Below are 25,872 nucleotides of genomic sequence, written 5' to 3'. Positions count from 1 at the left end.
AAAGAATAAAAGAAAATTCTAGAACGGCCCAACATCACAGAACAGCACCAACCAGGACTGTGAAGATCACCAACTCACCATTGGAAGGGGTTCCTCTCCATCCAGCATTCGGCGGATATTGTTTATGACTTCGCGGACATCATAGTTGGGAATCCTGCATGCCCAGCCAGTTCCAATACCTTCAGCACCATTCACCAACACCATGGGAATGATGGGCATGTACCACTCAGGCTCCACTCGCTGGTTATCATCACGGATAAACTTCAGAACATTGTCGTCCATCGAAGGGAACAGCAGACGGGACAAGGGACTACAAGGAGGACAATAGCATGAGCGGACATTCTTAACTTGCATAAAAAGACATTTATTTACTTGAGTACGGGGGCATCATACCAGCAGAAAGACTGATCCGGATTCAGAACTGCAGTGAAAGGTGGTTTGAAAACTTCACAAACGGATCTTAAAAGCAGACTTACCTTAGCATTGTGAAGATATATCGGGGGCTGGCAGCATCTTTGCCACCATGCAGCCGCGTACCAAACTGACCAATGGGCTGCAGAAGATTGATATTGTTGCTCCCCACAAAGTTCTGTGCTAAGTTAATAATGGTAGCCATCAAGGAAGCCTGGAAAGAAATACACCACCGTGAATGCTTGCGAGGCAGAGCCCACAGATCAATAGCAAAACCAGTAGCCTGGCACCTCAGAGGCAGATATACAATTATAATCTGTAACTAACCACAACTGAAATACATTTGCTGAAAGATTTCTTTTTGCCAGGTGCCCAACGCGGTCACATGATTAGGACAGACCCCATTGCGCACTAGCTGAAAACCCATTCCTGTTCAAGCTCTGTAGTCATTCAATACAGGTTAGAGAAGTCAAAAGCCATTCAGCTTGAGCTGCACTGGTTTGACGGCATCCACAACGGGTGAGCATTCATAACTAACATGGTGGCATTGCGCTTGGTAAAGAAATAGGTTTAATTTAAACCCAACAATTTATGTTTAGGAAATAGCGGGATGGGAGTAGGGGAGCTAATGGGAGTCTCCTTCCATTGCAAGGGATCCAAACAATAGCTGGGGCACGGATCTGCACACTTGCCATTTTCAACTAGGATGAACATAGCCCAGTAGCATTAAGGAAGTGGCTATAAATGTTTAAATTTATATATAGCAGCAACTGTGCATTCCACTCTGCCCCAAGGGGCGGGGGGGGGGGGGGGGGGGGGGGGGGGAGGGTTTAAGACTGGACTGTTTTAGCTACTTACCTCACCATGGTGATAAGCAGACATCTCAGCAACAGAACCAGCCAGCTGTGCCACCTTAACCTCCCGTTTGTCATTTCTTTTGAAGCATGTGAATAGAACTTTTCTCTGCCCGGGTTTCAAACCTGTGATCGATATAAAAACACAAACAAAACGAACAAATGTCATTTCTAGCACTCGAGCTCCTCTTGGCTGTAGAGGCTATCTTGGGTGCAATGAACTCACCGTCCACCAGCGATGGGATGGAGCGCTCGTTGTCAGAGTTGGAGAACAGGATCAGTTCCTTGTTGACAAATTCATTATAAGTCAGCTGCTTTGTGGCAGTGCCGTACAAATAATCCTATGCAAAAAAATACTGTGTTACTTTTTTTATGCCAATCAAAGCCCTGCTTACATCACTGGAATTCTGAGCAAAGCAGTAGACCCCCCAAACATACTAGAGTACAACAACAAAAAATGTTAAAAAAAACAACAACTTACCTCTGGTAGGCCAAGTAATCTGCGCTGCCTGCGGTCTACCATGAAGTTAGTCAGCCATTCCTTACGGTCATCAATCTGCTTCTTACTAAAGGCCTATCGGATCAAAAAGGACACATTTAAACAAGGGAAACCAGGTATTCAACTTTGAGAATCTGTATTAAGGTACAAATCTGCATCGGAGTGAGCAAGAGTTCAAGCATAGACTTAACAAGTCTGTCCGCAGATACGATGGTCTCAGATCAAGGGAGTAGCCAGAAAATTAACCCCTTCCGTGCGGGCGGTTTTCCCCGCCCATGCTGACTCCGCCTTGCGCGGGCGGAGTCATGACGGAACGGTTCCGTCATCCGCACAGCTCACCCGTAGTGCATGACGGAACCGTTCCGTCAGCAGCATGGAAGGGGTTAAGACACCCGCCACTTCGAAACAAAGCTCTTATGGCACCAAGCACATAAAGTCATCACAACCCTCCTCAGAAGAGCTCTGTCTCTACCATCCATGCATCTATCCATTCATCCTTCCATTCATCAGCCGATACCCACAATTTCACCCTTCTCTTTCATCCATCGTGCAGTCTTTCACCATTCCATCTGTCCCCCTATTTCCAAACCATTTGTGTCTATCTCCAAGCCCATTCATCCACCATTTCACTCATCCTGTCATCCTTTGTCTTCCACCTACCATTTTACTACAACCATTTCACTACATCTACTCTTTGACTCTGCTCATCCACCCGTCCATCCTTCCTACCACTCACTCATCCATCCATTCATCCACCTATCAGTTCTCATCCGTCCAACCTCCACTCATCCATCTACCCATTAATTCACCCTTCCTTTCACTCATTTTGCTCATCCACCCACCCTTTCACTTCATCCACCCGTCCATCCTCCCTTGCACTCAACCCATCAATCCATTGGCACTTACTCATCCATCCATCCTTTCACTCAGCTACCCTCCCACATATCCATCCATACTCAGAAATGCATCCTTTCTATCATCCACCCATAAAGTCAATTATCCCATCCATCTTTTTAACTTTTGCTCATCCATCCATCCTTACACTCCACTCATCCACTAATCCAGCCACCCTGTCTCATCATACATCCACCCTTTCACACATGAATCCCCCCCTTTCATCCCTGCACCCTTTCATCCATGCACACCTACCTTTCATTCATCCATTTACCCTTTCATACATCCTTTCCCTTATATTAATTAATCCATTCCTTCACTTATCCATCCCGCCACACTTTTCCATCCAAACCCCTTTAACTCACACCTATATATAGCAGGCATTTCACTTACTTAACCAATCACCCACCCTTTCACGTTAGAGCCTTTTTTCTGCCAAACTACAGACAAAAGGCCCATCCCGAACTAAACCCCCGCTTTAGCTGCTAAAGCAGGGGGTTCACAACGCTCGAGTCGATCATCATGTAAAGCAGTGTGACGAGGATTGTTTTTTGTGGGGGGATGGTTGCAGTGTTAAAAAATTCTAAGTACAAAAAAATAAAAATCTATTTCAGTACTACGGTAGTAATTTAACCAGCACCAACATTCATTTTGGCAGCAAAAACCGTAAGCAGCACAATTACAACATGAGCAAACCAATTAACGAACCAATACTAAATGTGGTATCTGCACATTAATTAGTATTATTGACCTTCAAGAGTCAGTTTAAAAAGAACAAAATGTGACTTACTTTAAAATAAAATGTATACAGAAATAGCTGGGGGGGGGAGGGGGCGGGGAGGCAAGCTCCGCAGTGAGTTTTTCAAACAGTTTAGTTATTAAGGCAAACATATTATAAAGTGTGTTTGATGCACGTAAATATTTGAAAAATTCTGCTCATTTGCTAAAACCCAACCTCGGGGAAACCAGAGCTGGAACTAGGACATTGGGCCACCAAATTGGATTCCAAGCAGATTTCTGCAGCATCCTTGTTCCAGTGACTAAGGAGAAGCTATACATGTCTACAAGCCTGAGTACCAGGAGCAATATATAAGCATCCATTACCAGGGTGATCGCAGCATCATCTTCAGGGCCGGCATACTTGAATGGGATGCGATGCCGATTCATTTCAGCAAAGTATTCTTTAGCCTCTTTAGATGTGCTCGTACCCAAACCTAAAAGCCAAATTTTGCTTGGTTAGTTATGCACACCACAGCAAGTCACGTGCAAGTCAACTTTCTCCCAGCCCAACAGTCTTTACTTACCTGTCTGAACTACTAGAACCTAATAGGCGCTTCAATGAACTTTGGGTCCCAGGCTTACTACCACTGGGTTCAAACTACCCCAGCTGATGATGGGGTGATGCCCCAAAATCTGTCCCAGGATGCTTGTTTCTGGTCTAGGGAGGACCTGGCCTCGCAGTTCGGGCTGGATTGTTCCCATGAGACAGAGTCAAGAATGACTTGCAATGGCTGGGTCTAAACTGAAGTGGCACAGTGAGCAAAAGAACAATGGATTTAACCCAGATCTCTTGAGAGGGTGGGAACGTTTGATTTGAGCTGCATGCCGTCCATCTGTGTTTCTTTAACTTTCATAACCTGGCACCATTATTTTTTGATTCCAGGAAGAAAACACCTTTTAAAGATTTGGAAAACATGATCAAGTAAGTTTTACTGGGGAAGAACATTTGGGGTGAGAGGACAAGTTCCAGGAGAAATAAACTGAAGTGCTGGGTGGAAAACCTAAAGTACCGGCGGGTATGTAAAGCAACCAGTCATGTTTTGAGTAGTGTAATTTTGCCACTGGAAGAGACTCAGTGCTGGCGAGCAAGCACCCCCTGTTCCGCTTGCACTGAAAGGGAGCAGAAAAGCATAGTCTAATGAGAGGTTAAGAGGACACCGAGGCATGTCCATGAGTTTGGTGAGCGATGCTGTGGCGGGGGCTCTATCTGGGCATTTTATTTATAGTTGTGCCAGGCTGCGTGAGCACAATTTTACTGTTGCAACTTTGACATTCCCATTCTAGAGTCACTCATGAATACGCTCAAAAGAGGACCATGGCTCTCATGCCACTATTCGGTTTCCATGCAGGCATGTTTATTTTTACTTGCTATGAAAGCTCTGGAACAAATCACAAGGCATAACTGGTTAGTTCTGTATTTGAGTGGCACATTCCACCTTGTTCAGTACCAGCTGGTCAAAAAGCTGCCTACTGTAAACTTACTCAGGAGGTTAAAGGCTTTTTTCTTTCTTTAATTTAGGGGACACTTGTGTGGTCTGCCTTCTCAGCACTACAGGAAATGGGGAAGAGTTATCCTAGAGCTATTGCACTATGAAGTGATATTTACAGGAGAAGCGCACCAACGTGGGATCTGTGCGCATCTTCATACAAGTACACGTTCTTTGGGACCATTCACCGTGCAGTATTGTGCTCCTCGGAAGGGAGGACATCTCCTTGTGTTACAACCAATAACTTGCTCTGGTCACTTGCTTAGGGGACAAAAATCCAGAAGAGACCAAGAAATCATTGCACACTACTCACTACAGACTGGATTCTTTTCATCAGTAGGGCTGACAATTAGAACATCTACTACTTGTGGAAGAATTTTACTTCATTTGGGTTTAAGAGGATTCAATTGAATGGTGAATTTGCTAGTTACCGTTAGCCACCCAGCACTGCGTGACGCTAGATGTTATGGGCTCAAGGTGACTGCAATAGTACCTGCTCTATGGTCCTCTTATAGATTCAAGATTTACATGGAGCAACTTTAGCAAGTGCATTTCTCGATCCAGATGTCGAACTACAACTTCGATAAGAGCATTTTTAAAGTGGATTTTATTTGGAGTTACCTCCACTTCAATAGAATTATCGTTGAGCAAAGTCCTGCTTTTGAAATTTTTATTCTGGTCGTTTAATTTGTTTCCCATGTTAATGATGGTCCTGCCAGTCCAGTACGCGGTTAGCTAAATAGGCAAAAAGTATCAGGAATGTCTCTACATGCAATGGGTCCAGCTGGCGGCCAAGCACTATAAATGGTGTGCTAGATACTGGTATCCAAGGCCAAAGAATACATGGCAAACAAATCTGAATGTATTAGGCTTTACTGCTACCATATTAAAATAATGCCCATAAAATAAATTCACTGCAACACTTTCAATCTTAGAATCCCCACAGTCAGCACTGTAAATTACCCCATCAAATTTACATCAGCAGTGATGCAGGATCTAGGCCCAACCCAAATACCACCCTAACTCAGAACAAAAATGGCTTACTTGGCTCATCGTGAGCACTACCACACAGGGTTTATAACAAACCTTTGTAGTACTTGATCTTCCAACTTTTATGGGAGTCTGTGGTGTTTTTCCACTCTTCAAATTCAGGGATACTGTAGAATGACAACTCTTGCTTGTTTTTCGAAACCTAGGGTCAAAAAAGAATCATTAAACCCCAAATCTCATAACACCAGCATCTCTTATCATTTTAGGTGCCATGATGTGAGGGAACATTTCCTTAGATTTACTACCTGTGACAAACACGCAATGGATGACCTTACAAACAGCAGCCTTTCTAATGATCACTGTGTACTCTTATTCTCAACACCTCTCTCAATCATATCCAGACTGTTTCCAAATGTTACCTTCTGCCTAGACCAGGCAGAATAAAGGTCTTTGCTTAGCAAGATGGGTCAAGTGTGGTGGGCACTAGGCTCCTCAGTATAAACTAGACTTCCAGCACTAGGTTTCAATTAGATAACGCTTTAAGCCATAGTCAATCTGCGGTCTACAAGTGTAGCTAAAACCAAAATGTGAAGATTTATATTTACCTTTACAATGGGAGTGATAAACTCTTCGAGGAACTTGTGTCGCAGGAGAGAAGGCCAGTTGTGGTGGATGAAATTAATCAACAAACCTTTGATGTGAGAGCCATCTTGATCCTGCAAGGTAAGCAAATTTAATGAGCAGCAATCCAAAACATAAAAGTCAAACTAACTTTGCTCCTGCAACTAGACCCCTGTACAACTGTGCACAATATCTACCTGTTGCGTAAAAATAGCACAGATGGGCGGATGTTATGGGGTGGTCAAAGACTTGCCAACAAAGTCACTTGATATCCGTACTGAAATAGGACAGCTAAACATATATTTCGTGCCACGCACTAAAATAATGAGAGCTTAAGACTTCAGGCATCAACACCCAGGCCCCCGCATCCAACTCTGAATTCCATTTAAGCGTAACTTCACCAGACTATTCCCCTGAAGGAGTGGACAGGCAGGAACCAAACAATGAAGAACAGCCTGAAGTCATGTGCTTTCGTAGCTGTTACAAACCCTTTGCCTTGGAACAGAGTGCCAGGATATTTACAAATGTAGTCTATGTAGCTGTATTTCTAGGCCAGTTATAAGAAAATTGTTCCTGCAGAATCCCATTATGCACGTCTACTATCTCGAGCAATGACCAGCATGCTGGTCGCACTTAAAGACGAACAGCCACCCTCTGCAGTTTAGAATGTAGGTAAAAAAAGCTGCTGCCTCTATTCAATGGGTTTCTTTTTTAGGATTAAAAAAGAAAGTCAAGGCGAGAGCAGGATATGAACCTCCTAAGCACTGGTTGTTTGTGAAAAGAATGGGGGTCAACATGTTTCATGTCGATTGTCGAAAGGACCATGACATTTCATCAGGACCAAAGAATGCTTATCTACTCTTGTAGGGATGGTAGATGCGCACAGGACGACAATACCATACCCTAAATCAGTGTAATATAGTGTAGTATACCATCTGGGGGAGAATGGGGGGGCGGGGTTGCCTAATTGTGAAGTCAGTGGGCCCCAGTTGTATTGAGACGAGCTACTCTGGCGTACTGACGGTCAGTTGACAGTCTTCTTTAGCTCGACGACTTACCCCTCATCCTGCGGATACGGGAAGTGTTTTTAAACTGCACAGGGAATTCCAGCATAGACTTCAGCCTCTTACTTGTACCTAATTTGCAGGGAACTAGTTATTTCAAGCCGGAATTGGACGTACACAGCATAAGGCTTCTCAAGGAGTCATCTAAAGTTTATCCAACTAGGAATCCTAGCCCACAAAACTTCCAGATTACATGGCTTAATTCATATGGCCCAAGATGCCTTCACTTCATTTCACGAGGAAAGCCCCACCTGATCGGTCATGATCATTAGCCTTCCGTAGCGCAGAGTTCGCAGAGACTCGTCGTCATCATACTTTTTCTTGTATTGAAGCCCCATTATCTTGATGATGTTGTTGATTTCAATATTTTCCATGATCTAAATACAAAAATGTAATTTTAAGGGAAAGTAGAGAAACCGAATACTTCCTTACAAACCAATCATATTTAGGACCTCAAAACAAAACATAAGTGGAGACATTCACAGCAAAATCCTGCAATTCATCGTAATAGAAAATCCCTGTTGAAAATATTAATGCCATCTAAAAACATTACTAGTTGGTGCAATGAGCCGTACAAATAAAACATTTTAGGTGAGAAATTGTGCTAGATTTCCAAGATGAACAAGTAGGGACTATACATTAATTTGCGAGCCAAAAAACAAGTACAACTGTTCAGGAATGCCTTGTAAGTGACCAGTCTACCCGATCTCACAAACTCGGCTGGTGGGTTGTTTTAGCAGTAGAATACGTCTGCTGCTGTTGGGAGTTTATCGTATAACATTTGCACCAACATGGGGAGTGAAAAATAGGAATTTCTTCATATATTAATTGAAAATATTCATGTGACAATACAAGATCACTACTGCACACAAGCGTTTCCATCTTTCAAGCATGCATAACTATTTTTAGTTTACAAAAATGGAGTCACCCATACCATGATCAAAACATCACTGAAAAATATCTAAGCTATTAAGTGTACTCTCATACCTGCTTTGGTACTAGCCAATGGAAGGGCAGCTCAAACATAGCAATGTGTTGGGAGTGCAAGCATGCTAGATGCCACTGCACGCTATACTTTTCTTGAACTCCCAGGCAACGGAAATTTTATACTGTATAGCGACTCACCTGTTGTGAGGGTCTCAAGGTGTGGGTGGGGGCTGCTGCACTCAGTCGAAGAACCAGGTCTTTGGGTTCTACCTGAAGATGTGCATAGTGGTTGCCTATGATGTTGATCGGGAGCTTGTTCTAGGTCTTTGCTGTGATGTTTGAGAAGTCTTACACCTGTTTTGATTCTGCGAATGCGATGGGTTTCGGGGAGGTCGGCAGATCAGAGGATTCTCTTGGGTACGTGGAAGGAGATATTGGGGTCCAATGTTGGAGGCATTTGTATGCGTGGGCAAGTTTCTTGAAAGTTACTCTCTTCTCGATGGGGAGCCAGTGGAGGTCTTGCAGGTGTGGGGTGATGTGTTTGTGTCGGGGGATGCAGGACGAGTCTGGCTGCAGTGTTCTGTATGGTCCAGAGCTTGAAGATCAGGGATTTGTTGATCCCAGCGGAGGGCGTTTCCTTAGTCTAATCTGCTAGTTATGAGTGCATGGGTACATTTCTTGAATCCATTGGGGGGGGGGGGGGGGGTGTTTGGTTCTATTAGAAGGTCTTGAAGGATGCGGAGGGTGATGAAGCAGGTGGAGGCGACTGCGTTGATCCGTTGGGTCATGGAGAGGGATGAGTCTAGTAGTAGGATGGCAGGGTTCCAGGTGCTGACAATGGGTGTGGGAGGGCGGCCGAGGGCAGTGTGCCACCAGGTGCTGTCCCATGCAGAAGGGGCGGGTCTGAGGACTTCGGTCTTCTCCGAGTTGAACTTCAGGCAGATGCTGCTCATCCAGGTTGCGACGTCCTTCATTCCTTCCTGGAAGCGGAGTCTACAGGTGAGGGGGTCCTTGGTGAGGGAGAGGATGAGCTGGGTGTCATCGGCGTAGGATACTATGCTGAGTCCATGCTGTCTGACGAGGTGGGCCATGTAGATTTTGAAGAGCGTGGAGCTGTGAGATGATCCTTGGGTTACTCTACAGCGGATATCTGTGGGTTCGGAGAATAAGGTAGGTAGGGTGCGGCCGGTGAGGAATGAGCAGTGCCAGTAGAGGGCAGTCACCTGTATGCTGACATCGTGGAGTCCTATTTGTGGATCTGATGAGCTGGTGGCATTCTGTCATGGCTTTCATGCAAGTGGAATGGTCTTCTGAAGTTTTGCTGTTTCTTCAGTTCCTCGTGACGTCTGAGGTGAACCAAGAGGCCTTCTTGGGGCACTGTTTGTTGGGGTTGCGGAGGGAGAGAGCTAGTCTGTGCATCCATCTGAAGTTCTTTGGCTGCGGAGTTGGCGTTGATCGTGGGGGTGGGGGGGATTTCTCAGTTGAGGAGCTCCTCTGAACTTGCTCCAGTTCCTTCATGGTGGGTGGGGCTCCGGTCTGGGTGCGGTGGGTTTTTTGATGTGGAAGTAAACGCAGTAGTGGTCCGTCCAGATGGGTTGTGTGGTGTGGCTGAAGTGGACGTTGTTGCCTCCTGCGAAGACTGGGTCGAGGGTTTGTCCTGCCTTTTGGGTACGGGTGGTGAAGAGTTGTTGCAGTCAGAGGGCGGCGAGGTTGCCCAGGAGGGTGGCGGAGTTGGGGTTGCTGAGGTGAAGTTGAGGTCTCCCATGAGTATGTAGTTTATAGAAGCAATGGCGTGTTGAGGTCGGTGATGGTAGTGGTGAACGTGGTTTGACATCCGGGAGGTCTGTAGGCAAGGGTGCCTCGTACGGTCGTTCTGGGGCTGTCTGGATCTGGAAATGGAGGTGTTAGGTGGTGGACTGGGAGTCGCTTGTGGTGGAGGCGGTGAGTCGGAGGGAGTCCTCCTCCTGGGCAGTCCTTCATCTGGATCTTGTATCAACCAGGGATGGCGTTGGCGATGCTAGAGGTGGAGTTGGTCCAGGTTTCGGCGAAGGCGGCGACATTTGGCGAGAGGGTGTTGAGGAGGTCCCAGACCTCTACTACATGTCTGTGCAGGGAGAGCACGTTGCAGAGGATGCATCTCAGTGCTTCGGGCTGCTGGTGTTCGGAGTGGGTACGTTGGCTGTGGCGATGCGGAGGGTGGTGAAGGTTTGTCAGCAGGAGAACTGGCCCTGGGTGGTGGCAGGCGTAGGCGGCTGGCAGTTCCTTCCGGTGTTGAGAGGAGGGAGGCAGAGTTGTAGCTGTGGGTGGTCGGAGAACAAGGGTCCCTGGCGCTGGCTGGGCTTGCCTTCAGCCCGCCCACTGCAACCATTAAAAAGGAAGAAAGGGACGCGCATCTGGGGGCGGGAACCGGTAGCTGGGAAGAGGACGGGGAAAACCGGGATAGAGGATAGACAAGGGCACAAACAGGCAAAATAAATAGAGGCACAAAGTTACAGGAATAAAAGACAAAAGACAGAAAACTGGCATAAACACAAGACAGACAAACAGCGTTCCAGCAGAAGAGCAAGGCTCTCCTACTGGACCACCAGGGATGAGGTGCAGGCAGGAGTCTGCCAGTGGAGGGCTTTGAGCACCTATCTGCACAAGGCAGCGGCACAACAGCAGAACGGCTTGGGGGAGGGGGGGCAGCCGGAGGAGCAGGTCTCTGACCAGGTCTGACAGGTCAAAGGTCTTGAAATGTGTATAGGCAAGATTTGCACAAGATCTGCAATGCACCTGCAAACTAAGATGCCCTGCTTAAAAGAACCCCAACAAATATCACATGGATAAAGGACTCTAGTGCAACCATTGAGAATAACCATCTTAAGGACAGCGCATTTGCAGGGCTGGCGGAGTAATCTGGCTATCAGTTTAGCATTAAGAACCAGACCTGTTCAGCTTGCAGAGCCTCTGCATTCAGAGCAAGAAAGCATAAGCGAGTCAAGAGCAGTAGACAGCTCGGCAGGACTCAGCAATCAATAGTTTATGCATCAAGTGGGAGGAATGCAACCTGGGCCTATTCCAGGACACATTTTATAGCACCGTTCTCACTAGCAAGAAAAACACTAGAGAAAGGAGAAACAAATGAAGGATACAGTGTTACAGAATGTAAGGGTGCAGGCTAATCCAATCACAAATCAGAAATCAGAAATAAAGCCATGGTCCTCCCACTTCTAGAAGTCCCACAGACTCTGTGGTCTGTAAGGATGTACTTCATTGTATGACAACCAGACATATCAAGAGTGGATGAAAAACAGTGCAGGTTTACCTGTTTATGAGAAGCTTCACGAACGTTGAGCAATTTCCCTCTCAAAGGGAATACGCCATATCTGTCCCTTCCAACTACTCCAAGACCAGACACAGCCAATGTCTTGGCTGAGTCTCCTTCAGTTAGAATGAGTGTACACTGCTGGGAATTCTTGCTTCCTACAAAGGATAGACACTTAATTAGCAAAGAAAGACAATCAGCATTTAAATTGGTAGTTGGAGGCAAGTAAAGTTCTACTTTCTGAAGTTGAGCGACAGAGTCCCAATAACACAATCCTAAAAAGTGCTTCATTTCAAACAGCCCAATACATCCAGGCTATGGCAACTCCACTTGTCCTACCCACCATCAACTCTTACAGCTGAGAATACACAAAGAATCAAGCACTCCAGTCCCAATCTATTTTCTAGTGGTTCATATGTGGGGAAAAGTAGCAGCAGACCAGCTACAGTGCTCAAACCGGATGCATAAAAGGTAAAAGCACATCATTCACACCTCCTTGTTCAACGCCACAATAATAAACGTTTAAGCACAAACCTGCATCATTGGCATCATCCAGTTTAGGAATGCCTTTGATTTTTGTGTGCTTCACTGCTGAACATTTCTTATTCAGCTGGGACTGGGCTTTGAACTTCACCCAGTTCAGGATGCTTTCAACGATTCCACAAGCAACAGCCTAAAACAAAACACGACTTGGTCAAAAGGTTTCTTGTCCTCAGCCTGACATAGGGGAGAAAAAGGAGACATGGTTCCCAGCCACTATCAACATCCACCCAGGCTTCCACTAGAGCTAACTTTTTCAACAGAAACCACAGCCACATTAGTTGAATAGATTTCATATGAGCATAATTATTCAAGCAGGTGTGGTGAATGTAAATATGCGCAACAATCAAACATCTTTCTTTGATCAGGTTCCACTGGCCATTAGATTATCGAGAAGTGATTTGCCTTTACATGGATCAGGGCAATCTTTGAAACCCCCACACTTACTGCTTTCACAAACTTCTCAGATAATGGACACTTGGATCCAAAGCTTTTGGCCTGAAGAGTCATGTTTTCCTTGGTCTGGGAGTCAAATGTTGGGTTTTCGATCAGGGAGTTCACAAAGATCCACATGTGGTTCTTCACCTGCGAAGGAGTAATGAAGCTGTTAGAACTTTCATGTGGAAACATCAAAAATTTGACCACTATTCATTTTCGAAACCGCTTTCTGCATCTACTTCAAAATGTAGCCAAAATGATTAATAAACTGAAGGAATTGTGAGAAATGGTTTGCGGTTGTGAGGAAGCCCCATCATCTACAGTATCAATGTCTCATGGAAAAATCCCAATCTGAGCTCAATGAGTGGGAACATACCTGAAATGGCTTCACTGCAACACCACCTTTGTTTCTCCTCTTCACAACATCAATCAGTTTGGCAATAATCTGGTCAGCAACGAAGTCTACGTGCCGACCACCCTAAAAAGGAAAAAGTTAGGTAAATTTGTTACAACCTACGCGCGCACGGGTAGATCCAACCCAGATGCCTGGCACACTGGAAGTACTACCTATGCATCAACACTACTTCTGCAGAAGAGCAATTTAACACATTGGCTGCTCCCTTCAATAGAGCCCCCTTGTCTAACTCAGAAATGGAAACAATTGGCTCTGTTCAAGAATACAGCATAAAGTGCTGAGCACAAACTGATTTTACGTTTAACAAAATACTACTACGGTACCAATCTGTATGCTTCATTGCAACATTCCTCCACCTCAGCATGCTTTAATAGACCAACACTTTTTAGTAGACCAGAAAGAGCGATGATGTGGAGTTCCAAAAGATGGACTGGGAATTAAAAGATCAATGGAAATTCAGACTAAATGTAACAAATGACTCCCTTATATATAGCAGCCATTAGTGAGAGAATAAGATACCTTTGTGGTGGCAATGCTGTTCACAAAGCTGATCTGCTGGAAGCCCTTCTCGCTCATAGTCAGACACACCTCCCACCGATCATTCACTACTTCATGGATAATTTTCAGGGGGTTGCCTGTCTCATCAACTTTATCCTTCACGTACATCTCCACATAGCTACGGAATCCACTGACCTGTGGTTGAAGAGTGAAGAGAAAGACATCAAAACAATTATGTACATTGATCAGTAGTAAGGTACGGCCAAGACTGCCCTCTTCTCTATTTTAGCCGAAAACACTGGCAGATATTGCAACCCTAAGTCTTGGATACAAGCAGAAAAGGCATTCCAAGTCTATTCCGGTAGCCAGTACAGTAGTACTTTCCAGAATAGAAAATATTTTCCATCATTTAAACTCCTCGTAATGCCAAAAAGTCAATGAATTATATCTCAACGCATGCACTTTGAGATAATGCACAAGGAGAATTTGGTGAAAAAATTTAATTTAGCCTCATTACTGATAATCGAATATGACAAGATTTAGAAACTGGAGAGGATATGATCCTCAATTCTAGTATTGTTGGTTATGGAACCTCTTGCAGAATAGGTGTGATGACTCAGCTGAAGTGTTTTACTGGAGAAAAGATTAGGAGGACAGTGCCTTAATATACTGATGACATGCTTACCTATATGTATGTAGGGTGAATTGGCAGAGGCACAAATGGGCTCACACACTCCTCTCTTTCCTCCATAGACTGACCCAATTTAAATGTCTTCAAAGGACATACTTTCATCCGGCTACAGTGGCAAACCGGTAGGTCTCCCAATCCCAATTGTCTGCGTTGCACGGACAGCTAGGTCACATTTTTCCATGCAATGCGTTAATGCCCAAGCATTACTCAATACTGGGGAGAAATCTATCAAACACTGGGGAAGGTGGCGAGTTGCCCAATTGAACCAGACTCCAACACAGGGCTCTATTACTGCCTGATAAGCAGTGGGCTTCCTGGTGCCCAAGAAGGACCCTGCATATCTATGGAGGAGCGAAGCCCCGCCACTGGGAGTGACTTAGAAGGAAAGGAAACCGTAAACAAACCAGGAGTTCATAAAGAAATGCAAGACATGGGATCTGTTGCACGTTACTTAACGTACATGAAATATTGTAACCATCAGTGCCCGTCACATGCCTGAAAATGCAGAATGGCAAAAATCTGGACGATTCCCCACAAGACGGTAGACAATCTGAGATTATAGTGGTTTAGTAGGAGTCCTATGCTTCTCCAATGCATCTGCAGCAGTGCATATGCAGACGAGGTCAATGTCTATACAAGCCACATCACAAGAAATGTTTAATACTTCTGTGTGCACCATCTTTCTGGGAATTAACAGGAAATTTGTCAAAACACACAAATCTCTGAATGACCCAATGCAGGAGAAGTTTACATCTAAAGGTCCAGAAAACAAAGGTGCTTACATTGTTGAGACAAATAAATCAGCGAGTTTGCTGCAGTTAAAATTTCTTAAGTAGAGCAACAGAGCATTCAACAGGACTCAAGCGATGTTCTTTAATACTCACTGGTAGCTTCTTCCCGTTGAGGAAGACTTTGAGGCCCTTGGCAGCGCCAGCAATGTCGTAAGCTCTACGCGACATGAGGGCCACAATGTCCGCGTCCAGGATGTCCATCTTGAATTTGCTCAGATCAGGTTTGAAAGTGATGCAGGTGTAATCGTCACCATCAAAGTACTTCAGCTTGGCATCCGCTGCATTTGACATGTTCTCTGTCCAAGTCTAACAAAGAACAAAAGCCACAGGTAAATCAGATGCAACAGCACCGACAAAGCTGGTTTCCATTTTGCTGTAGGAGGCGAGCAGCACAATCGGATTATCGGACTCTTGCCCCATTAACACCTTGCCCAGCCAGAGGGTAGGAAAATATTACTTAAGGTATAGACCCGGGAAACTAATTTTCTGCATACTTTAGTTAACTTAACCACTTGTTTCGACGTTGCCTCATAATTCCAGTTGCCCTGGCTGGTATTAACACATTGCTCTGTACCTGTCTGAACAGTTTCTTGTACTCCCGACATGCAGTCTCCACTGTAAATTTGGTGCTGAAGATGTTGCACAATTTTGCTCCATAGCCGTTTCTTCCACCTGAAAAACAGTTGTGTTGAAACAGGATACTTTTATATGGAACAAATAAGACCGCGCTGGCAGCAAAACATGGAACAAACTAGTCAGCGGGGTGCTTGTTATCGGCCATGAACTTCCTGCACACACCATTTTCCAAAATGGCTTACCTGTAACTTTCTTCTGATCGTCGTCATAGTTACTGGAAGTTAAAAGCTGCCCAAATATCAAAGCAGGAACATAGACCTTTTCCACCTTATGTTCTACCACTGGGATACCTTTTCCATTATTCCACACGCTGATCGTGTTGTTCCCTCTGAAAAAAGCAAAAACATGCAGCAGTCAAAGGGTACAAAGGTTCGCTCCACAAAAAAAAAATATAATAATTCTATACAAATCACCACAGCAAAGTTCCATGGTCTAATAGCATGGCACAGAATCACTAGAGTACTCCAGCAAGACCCCCGACTGTTTACACCCAGCAGTAACTGGACAAGAGGCATATGTGTAAACAAGCATTGAAAATGCAATAGGTCTCGCCTTGTTAATTAAAGCCATTTGCTTTGCTAATGGTATTGTATAGCTAAGCAAATGGCTAACTTAAAGGCGAGACTCATTGCATTTTCAATGCTTGTTAATTTCTGCCACTGCATTCCGCTAGCTGCCCATGTGGGTAAAGATGTTTTTGGACACAGACTCATAATGCTTGGTGTGCTTTCACCCGAGTAGGATTATGAATAAATTAAAGGGAAAATACAGGAACCATGAATTTCTGGTGGTCTTTGTGCAGGTTAACTATGATTAAGAGTGCAATGCTTGAAACGGGGCAGGACTGGCATAGACGCGGACGCTCAGCAAGCCTCCTCCCGATTCTCACTTACCTGCCATGAGTGCAGTTCAACTGGGAGCACCCTTTTCATTCAGTTTACAGTGAATCAATTGGTTGTCTTAAAACAAAAGAGGCTATAAATGGAGACTCTGGCAATTTTATACAACAATACTGTGTACTATGTTTAAGGAAATCGTGCAACATAAGTCGGAACAGCGCATTTGCAATGTGCCAGGTTTCAGGATAACTGGTGTCATTGCGGTCCTCGCCACAAATGATTCCCTTAACATCTAATGTTATAATTCTACCGTGTTGGTAAAAATCATTTGAACATTAAAAATATTTTACATATGTACAAATCAGTTTATAAACATTGCGTGTGCTGAACGCAAGTCAATGCCCTAGTTGGGCCTTGGTAAACATTAGACCTTGCCTTATCGTCCCTCAATATAACTTGTGGTATACTATTGCCAATTGTCCACTCGCCTGTGTAAAAACATCAATCACAACCTCTAGCTGTCAAGCCCAAGTGGGCATAATAACTCCTATAGATATTAAAAGACAATCCCAATACTTAAACATTAGTATCTGATTTCTTCTCCCTAGTGCTCAATGTGATTCCGTGAATATTAAAACCAGTTACAACTGACAGGATTATGGGAGTAATTCTTAGATATGTATACAAATCTTCCATATTAAGACCCATAGGGGTTTTTGTGTTAAGTTTGAGAATGTAACTGCATTCCAGCCTGCGCATGGTTCTCAGTCTATCACCTCCTCTCATGTTGACTGGGACAGCATCAACAACAAACTGTTAATCCGTTCACTTCTTTATTGTGGCAATTTTCAAAGTGGCGAGCTACAGGGTAAGATATATCCGCATTCTTTATGGCTCGTAAGTGCTGTAGCACTCGCTTGTGAACTTGAAGACTCTTCTTTTAAAAGACAACCGGCTGATGCACTGTAAACTGAATGAACTACAAGTATTTCTTCATTGTTTATGATTGTAGTTTGTCACGTGTCATGGAAATAACAGTTAAAATGGTGAATTAACTTTAACAAAGTTGTTAGTGACAAGCCTGCTGGGCAGGCGAAACGAGACTAATTTTTTTCAGCCGATATTAAAAGAAATTTGCCTAACGATGTGGCGTCGACATTCCTTTATTGGAAAACCAAGCACATATATATTTGAGTGTTTAAAACACTGGATAGTTACCTGTAGGGAGTACAAGATAATCAGGCTTTTTTTATTGTGCAATAGGCAAATGAATGTTGTCCATGGGCAGCTATGTACAGCCAATCAGTTTGAAGCCACGCCCCTCACTCCTCAGTGGAGGGCGTGCATCCTAAAACTAAGCAATGAGGCCTTGTTTTGGCTCCCATGCCTATACTGCCTCTTCGTTTAATTCCCACACAACTGTATTAGAATCCACACCCCTATAAAAACACACAGAAAGGGGGCAAAAACCTGGCAAAACCAGAAAATTGGAGAGAAACAGAATTAAGTGTGACAAGCGAATTAACAGCAAAATAACTTCGAGAATGCATAGAAAATGATGCAGCTTCAAGCCCGTCCCTGCAGTTCAGAGGGCCGGGCTCACAGTCACTCACTTCCAGAAGAATCCACATACCAGTGCATCCTTCCCAACATCACTACCCTGATGTGTGTGCGCTCGTGCCACCATGGTGTTTATTTGGCTGTGTGCGTATGTGGGTGTGTCTTCCTGGACAGGTATGTCAGTATGTACTTATGTGCTTCTGGTCTATTTTATGTGCACCTGTCTGTGTGGCTGTGCATTTTGACTGCGTGTGCGGATAAACAGATGTATATGTGTGTGAGCTCGTCTGTCGATTTATGGGTGCTTGTCTACGAATGTGCATGTATGCAGTTATGTGTTTACCTTTGTGTGTGGGTGTGCGTGTATCTGTGTGTTTACTGTTGTGTGATTGTATCCAAGAATGCACTCAAATATGGTAGCTACATAGGTGGCCCTATGCGTGCACATTTGAGTACAAACATTAATACGCAAACACATTCATAAGTGTTTGTAGTTTTCAAAATTTGGCCTCATGCAGCACCTCATACCATCTGCTGATATACTCACAAACCCGCATGTCATCAAGTTTCTCTAGTTATCTATTGCTGTCAATCGTGTTAGGCTGTTTTACGCTTATTTGGCTGTTATTTCCTTATGTTCTGCCAAGATTCTTTGAGTCACTGCCTCACATACATCTATAAAGGCGTTTGTCACATTACATTTATCATGAATTTATAGGTGTATATGCAATACAAGCAGTCACAAATGAATCCATATGCTGAATTATAAATGTGTGCTCGCAGGAAGGTTTTGTGCCTAGCTACATGTGTGCTTTCGATGTCACCCTTATTTTCATTTTGTCCCCTACACATGTTTCCTCTGTGTCCGGTATATCACGTAGAACATGTGGTCCGAGTTTGCCAAATTAAAAAAAAGACTACTTTTTAATCAAAATAACTAAAAAAACTAATCCTCACTAAGGCTGGTCAGCTAAATCCACATCCGCGCTCAGCGAAAGCAGACAATTAGACCGATGTGGGCGAAATTAGTTACAGTTTACAAAATGCTACACTTAAAGTGCTTTTTTTTCTTCTCATAGGACTGTGGTCAAAAATGACACTCTGGTAGAAAAATAAACGGGTAGCAGTCCCTCGGAAAGCGCCCCTCTGCTCAGGGCAGCCACCTCCCCCCACTTGCTGTATGATAGGGGTCCATTGGTGACCTACAACCTTAATAAGATAAGTGTGGCATCACCTGACCACGCCACCGCGGTCATAAGAGCCCTCACATTACCCCACAATACCGTATTGGCGCACAGAGGCACAACTCCAAGAAACGCTGATGTGATTTGCAGCGTTTCCTGGTCACCACATGGCATATACTTCCAGCGGGGGTGTTCATAAACAGCTCTCTAGTGCCACTACCTTTCGTGGTTGCATTTCAACGTACTGTGAACCTTTGTGTGCGTGTTTGGAGGGGAGAGCACACCAACTCCGGGTGTTTGTTGCATGCATAGGAACATTCTCTACCCCCCCCCTCCTACAAATTTATGGTCTGCTATTTTGCTCCATTTCACTTTTGTTATTGTAGCTGCGGTTAATGTATATAGTCACACATTCTGCTAAACGACCTATGGTAAAGCGAAAGGATCACTCATGGGTACATAATCAGTGTGTGTTTGCTTGAAACTACATTTTTCAATTGGAAAGAGTTTTGAACTAATTTGTTTGGAATTAAATCGTTATTTATTTACCGGTCGCGTTTGTTTTCATTTCATTATACAAAAGGTTTTCATTTCATTATACAAAATGTATACAAGACGTCCCCAAAAAGTCTGATCAAAATGGTTAAAATAGTCCACCCAACCAGACTATCCAACACCAGGGCAGACCAGCTGCAAAATTAGGCACTATGTCCTAATTAGGCTCCAAAAAGAGAAGTAAACCACGGTCAAAACTGAGCACTGCCTTTTTTGTTGTTGATCTCCCAATTTTTTTTTAAAAGGGAACAATAAAAAAAAAAATTAAATACAAATGTTTCAACTCGTGGTATGAAGAATGCGAATGGCTAAATTTCTAAGTTAACCAATTCAGTCACATATAAACAATTCATTCCGATCGAGTAATATGTCTATGAAAAGATTGATGAAGTCATAAGACATCAAAGTTCACTCTTATGTTCATGATGCCTCATTAGAAACCGGTTCTGCAGCACTTCAAGTGAGATAGGAAGCTGCGGCCTGTCAGCACTGCTCGCCCCCACCCCCTCTCTCTGCCACCGCCAGACCGGAGCAGTCCACATTTAAGAAGAGAGGTGCTGGCCACAAGCAACAGAACTGTGCACACCTCATACTTCGGGAGAGATAGCAGGCCAAATGTGCGAGGATAAGGGGCAGGACACATACACCAGGCGAGTTGGCCAGGACACATGTAAGAGAAAAGCTGTGTTGTGCCTCTCGCTGACAGGCGGCTGCTGACTGGGGTGTCCCCGTGCTCCTGGGTGTGCAGCCCGGCCCCCAGCCTCAAACAGCCGCTGTTCTTCCTGGACTCGGATCGAGTGACGGCCATGCTGCCGCCTCGCACCAGAAAGGAGCTGCCAGCTTCTGCAGAAACCGCTCTGGGGATAATTAATTCACACGCTTCTGGCCTCCCTTATTCTGAACCATGGGGCTTTTGAGTCTTTGAGACACAACTGTCATTAAGTATTAACGTGAAGGGAATTAACGCTCGTTAATTCAAAGCACAGTAACCATTTTAAGCCAAGTTTTTTGACTTCAGGTAGATTGTCCTCAAGTTCGATCTTGAAACGTCACTGGATTAATTAAATCAACGAGTCCTGAAATATAACATGATTAGTGACTGTAGATTCTGCATTTTTATTCCCCCCTAGTTGTCAGTATAATGCAGATGGAATCGCAAATAGTCTAACTAGTGTTTTCACATGAACAGAACAAGCACTTGCCATGACTTAGTCCTTTTCTCCTTTTCTGCTGTCCCACATGGGCGGCCGCGGCCTGCTTTCCTTTGGTTCGTTATCTTTATGGGGCCATCTGTTTGACCCCATGAAGATAAACAAGCATTTACAATGCAATGGTTTCGCCTTTGTTAAAGTTAGAGCTATTGGCATTGCTCTTGACATTATTTTTATTTATGTATTTTTTAACATAAATAAATGGCATTGTCATTTACAATGCCACTAGCTTTATCTCTCGCAAATGACACACACAGAGCCCCCCCCACACACACAGCCACACAAAGCTCCCCACACACACAGCCGCACAAAGCTCCCCACACACACAGCCGCACAAAGCTCCCCACACACACAGCCGCACAAAGCTCCCCACACACACAGCCGCACAAAGCTCCCCACACACACAGCCACACAAAGCTCCCCACACACACAGCCACACAAAGCTCCCCACACACACAGCCACACAAACATCCCTCCACACACACCCACATGGCACAAGCAGGCAACAGGGGCACACTGAGGCACAAGCAGGCAACAGGGGCACACGGACGCACAAGCAGGCAACAGGGGCACACTGAGGCACAAGCAGGCAACAGGGGCACACTGAGGCACAAGCAGGCAACAGGGGCACACGGAGGCACAAGCAGGCAACAGGGGCACAAGCAGGCAACAAGGGCACACGGAGGCACAAGCAGGCAACAGGGGCACACGGAGGCACAAGCAGGCAACAGGGGCGCACAAGCAGGCAACAGGGGCACGAAAACTGAGGCACAAGCAGGCGACAGGGGCACACGGAGGCACAAGCAGGCAACAGGGGCACACGGAGGCACAAGCAGGCAACAGGGGCGCACAAGCAGGCAACAGGGGCACGAAAACTGAGGCACAAACAGGCGACAGGGGCACACGGAGGCACAAGCAGGCAACAGGGGCACACGGAGGCACAAGCAGGCAACAGGGTCAGGAAAACAAGCACAAGCGGGCAAAAGGGTCACAAGCAGGAATTGTAATTTAGACGGGGCTGAAGTGGAGAACGGTCAGTAGGGAAGTAGTGTGGCTGGTGCAGTGGTACCAAGTGGTACCAATTATTCTGCAATTGACACTTGCTTTATTCCCACCTTTCTGTTTACAGACTACACTCCGAGCTACTGTAGTGGCAGTATCCTCTGAGCTCGTGTCGCAGAGCTGCCAGGTGGCGCAATGTATATTCAAGAGCACGTATGGGCCCCTATGTATAATATAGTCTCGGCGTGAAAGCAGCAAAATACAAAAAATATGTATGATTACAGCTTTACAGATGAACAGCAGTAAAGATGCATGATTAGAAATAGTGAGTTTAAACTACTAGTGTGAACTTTTTGGGTGTGTTCCTGCCTAATCAAATATATGAAGAATGCTACCTTTTTTTACTGGATCTGTACTATAAATGTATTAAAATGTGTTTTATTGGAATACAAATAGCTTAATTAAATCCCTCCTTCAGAAACAAAAAGAGTAGCTTTGGGTTCAAAAAGAAGGTTGTGTGCTAAAGGTCACACTGTGTGACAGAGCTTGGGTATAGTAGTCGTTTTACAAAGTGCACTTAAGCCGAAGCTGGTTTAGCATTTACTGTATTTTTGTAGGGACCTTGTATGTAGGAGACCTGTTTGTACCTTAGTAAATATGGGCCAAAGCTTTAACGACTCACTCATCGAAACAGTTTGCTAATCCTGCCACTATTTAATTAAATTCCAGAAAAAATATGTAATGCGTTTTTAAAGACCACTTGCTGATGGCAGCTGCGTCCTTTGCCATGGTGGTCCCCTGTCATGCTCCATAAATGGCACATGCCATCCAGGTTACTTTGGAGGGTGGCACAGGGGCACAGCGTGGCGATCTCTTTCACGCAGAGGGACGGTTTCAAGACCTCAACAAAGAGAGGCATTCGCCCCTCCATGCCCCCTGCCCCCTGCGGGGGGCGTGTCACAACTAGCAGGCCTGGCGTGCACCAAGCACATCTGTCACTTGTGAGGAAATAAATGGCTCTCCGTGTGGCCAATGGGCTGGCAGTGACTCAGGAGGTCAGCCAACCATGGCAGCCCACCAGCACCTGCCGCCATTTACGCGACACCCCGGCCAGCACGCACAAAGCCAGGCCGCACTCTCTGAACCCGGATCACCAAGGGGTGACCTAAGGCACACAAAACATCCCCCCCAAGGAAGGTTGGCATTTGGAACCCTCCACCCAGCCTTTGTTACAGCGTGGCCCTACACCAATGTCTGCCAAAAAACACCTGCATTACCATAATGTCTGTGCGGGTTCAATGTGCTAAATTACATTAACGCATCTCTCTCCTGCATACATACACAGAACCGTCTGCTTCAGAAACGTGTTTCTAAAACTCCCGTCAAAGTTTTATCTCTCTACTTTGGTTTCCAGTTGATTTTCCCATACTACAAACGGGCTGCGTTAAACCTCTTTACTTCAGGTGTGTATCTTGTGTACAATATGTGATCTCTTTACTCGCTCTCTGATTAACCTGTAGCAGTTAGAATCAAGGAAAGGCGAACTCCCCGTTTCATCCTTCCGAGGTCGATACCCCAACCATCATGCAAACGGGTGATAGTAACACCTGTTATGTACAGCGCCTATTGGTGGCAAAAAGTGCAACATTAAGCGCTGTAAATAATATTTCATGCTGGCTCCTACTCAGCCCCCAGGTGCCTTCCGTCAACCTCAAAAATTGAGCCCCATCAGGACCACGGATCACCTCTTTCCTAAAGATGCTTTGCACAGCTGTGCACAGGAAGGCTCAAACAACAGGCAGAATTTTTGGCTGTCTTCCTTGGAGGAGTCTTCTTTGGGGAACAGAGTAAATAAAAGACCATGGCGGGGATATTAACCTTGTCTTAAAACATAAAAAATTAGCCTGGTCTTAAAACATAGCCCGAGTCCAGTGCCCCTGGGCGCTGCCCCCAACTGCTGCTCTATGAAAGAGGACAATGCTCCTCTGCCTTCAGCCTTTGCAATGAAAGTCTGACGCGAACGTCCAAGATTCAACGTGGCAGCGCTGTTTTGCCTCAGATATAACTGGCGCCAACGCCAAGGGCATCAGCTGGCGATAGGTCTCAGAACACCCGCCTGCCACGTGCACCCGTTTGTCCTTCACGAAACCTGCGTGCGCGCGCCACCTCAGTGCTGCGGCCTCCAGAGCTGCACAGGAACCCGGAAGAGAGGCCCCGCAGCGGGGACTCCTGGTGTTGATCCTGGGTGTGCTCTAAATGTGCTTCCGCCTCAAGACCGAGACACATACTAGATTGTGACATCGCACATTCACGGACCCGTGACTATTTCCCATAGTACAGCTCTACCATCCCTCAGAACTAATTATACATAAACTGCGATAGTAACTGGAAATATTGATTTATGCTAGAACGCTTCTTGAAGTTACTAAGGATATACGAACATAAAGTCGTATCTTTTCATAAAATGAATAACTCTGCTTGGACAATATTTTATTGTGAGACACAAGTGCTGCACGAATTAAGCATTAACAACCTCCCCCCCCCCCCCATGACTCCTTACCTAAATGAGAACCCATCCTATACCAGCCAAAAACTCCAGGTCCCAGATTGCATGAAATAAAAAAAAAGATAAAATGCCTAAGGTTGTAAAGGTCTGCTGGCAAGGTGCAGTAAGTCCCAGGGAAGCTTGAAGGTGTCCGGAGAGGTGCAAGAAAGTCAGCGGCCACACATCCCAGGACTTCGAGGGGCAGGAGGTGGGCAGCGGAGCGGCAGCCAAGAACCCGGTGCGGATGAGGGACTTTGCCGCGCTTCGCGGTGCCTTGGACGGGTGAAATCCCGACTCCCTGCCAAGTCTCACGCTTCCCGCGTGAGACGCGATCGGCCCGGTCGGGTCTTGTAGAGCGGATGGCCCCCCTGGTCTACAGGACCCACTCGGGGGGGAACCACCGACCTCAGGGCTATCCAGGGGGAGGGAAGGCCCAAGGACCCAGCGCCGCCTCAGTCACGCGGGCGGGGGCTTCGTTTGCAGCCTGCTGGACCCGACCGCTAAAGGATTCCAGCGGGAGGGGCTGGAGCGCTCTCGCAGCGCGGAGCTGCAGGCAGGCAGAGAGACACAGAGCGGTGCGAGTCAGCGGGAAGGGGCGGCTCGCACCGCGGGGGATATCAACAATACCTTGGCACTTGCAGGCAGGCTGGCAACCCCAAAACCAAGGGGGGAAACAAACGTTGCGGGCCCCGAGCCCGATGATAGTCTCGGTGGCGGCTTTTCTCCGGGGACAGATGCGACACGGGGCAGGAGAGACGTAGAAGTGCCGGCAATGCCGGACCAGACACGGGGGCGTTCCCGGCGTCGCGTGACGTCGGCAAAAGCCAAAGAATGTCGGGAACGCCCCCGTGTCTGGTCCGGCATTGACGGACAGGCCCCTCGTCCAATGGCAAGGCTCCGTTTACGGAGCCAGCCAATCAAGGACGAGGGCCGAACAAAAGCCACACTACAGTTCTCAACAGGATTTCGCCTGCGCGGAAAAGCTGCGCAGAGCGCAGCTTCCGCTAGGCGAAACCTAACAAAGCTTTTACGGCAGAAGGAAGGCAAGCCAGTCCGTCCAAGTGGGCAGAAAGAAAACTTCTGTCACCAAGTGCTCTTTCCCAATGGCTGGCCACCGTTTAGCATAAACTGTG

The 25,872-nt window shown here is 45.8% G+C and overlaps 1 protein-coding gene across 4 annotated transcripts in view; it reads right to left on the bottom strand.

The window, feature by feature from the left end:
• Positions 1-25,872, bottom strand: part of TOP2A (DNA topoisomerase II alpha) — a 62,597-nt gene that overhangs the window by 27,860 nt on the left and 8,865 nt on the right. For all 4 annotated transcript variants that reach the window (XR_015296071.1, XR_015296072.1, XM_086924228.1 and 1 more), the window contains exons 5-21: positions 16,026-16,171; positions 15,782-15,879; positions 15,301-15,513; positions 13,747-13,920; positions 13,189-13,290; positions 12,822-12,959; positions 12,369-12,507; positions 11,835-11,992; positions 7,852-7,977; positions 6,521-6,631; positions 6,012-6,117; positions 3,763-3,872; positions 1,747-1,839; positions 1,492-1,606; positions 1,270-1,391; positions 477-625; positions 79-310 (exon numbers count right to left, since the gene is read on the bottom strand). Coding sequence is in view for 2 of the 4 variants with exons in the window: in XM_086924228.1 (XP_086780354.1) it covers positions 79-310; positions 477-625; positions 1,270-1,391; positions 1,492-1,606; positions 1,747-1,839; positions 3,763-3,872; positions 6,012-6,117; positions 6,521-6,631; positions 7,852-7,977; positions 11,835-11,992; positions 12,369-12,507; positions 12,822-12,959; positions 13,189-13,290; positions 13,747-13,920; positions 15,301-15,513; positions 15,782-15,879; positions 16,026-16,171 (2,332 nt within the window). In the remaining 2 variants the exon portion in view is untranslated. The remainder of the gene's footprint in view (positions 1-78; positions 311-476; positions 626-1,269; positions 1,392-1,491; positions 1,607-1,746; positions 1,840-3,762; positions 3,873-6,011; positions 6,118-6,520; positions 6,632-7,851; positions 7,978-11,834; positions 11,993-12,368; positions 12,508-12,821; positions 12,960-13,188; positions 13,291-13,746; positions 13,921-15,300; positions 15,514-15,781; positions 15,880-16,025; positions 16,172-25,872) is intronic.

This window comes from Lissotriton vulgaris, chromosome 5 (assembly GCF_964263255.1).
Source record: "Lissotriton vulgaris chromosome 5, aLisVul1.2, whole genome shotgun sequence".
Lineage (NCBI taxonomy): Eukaryota > Metazoa > Chordata > Amphibia > Caudata > Salamandridae > Lissotriton > Lissotriton vulgaris.
This window is presented reverse-complemented; position numbering and strand designations above follow the sequence as displayed.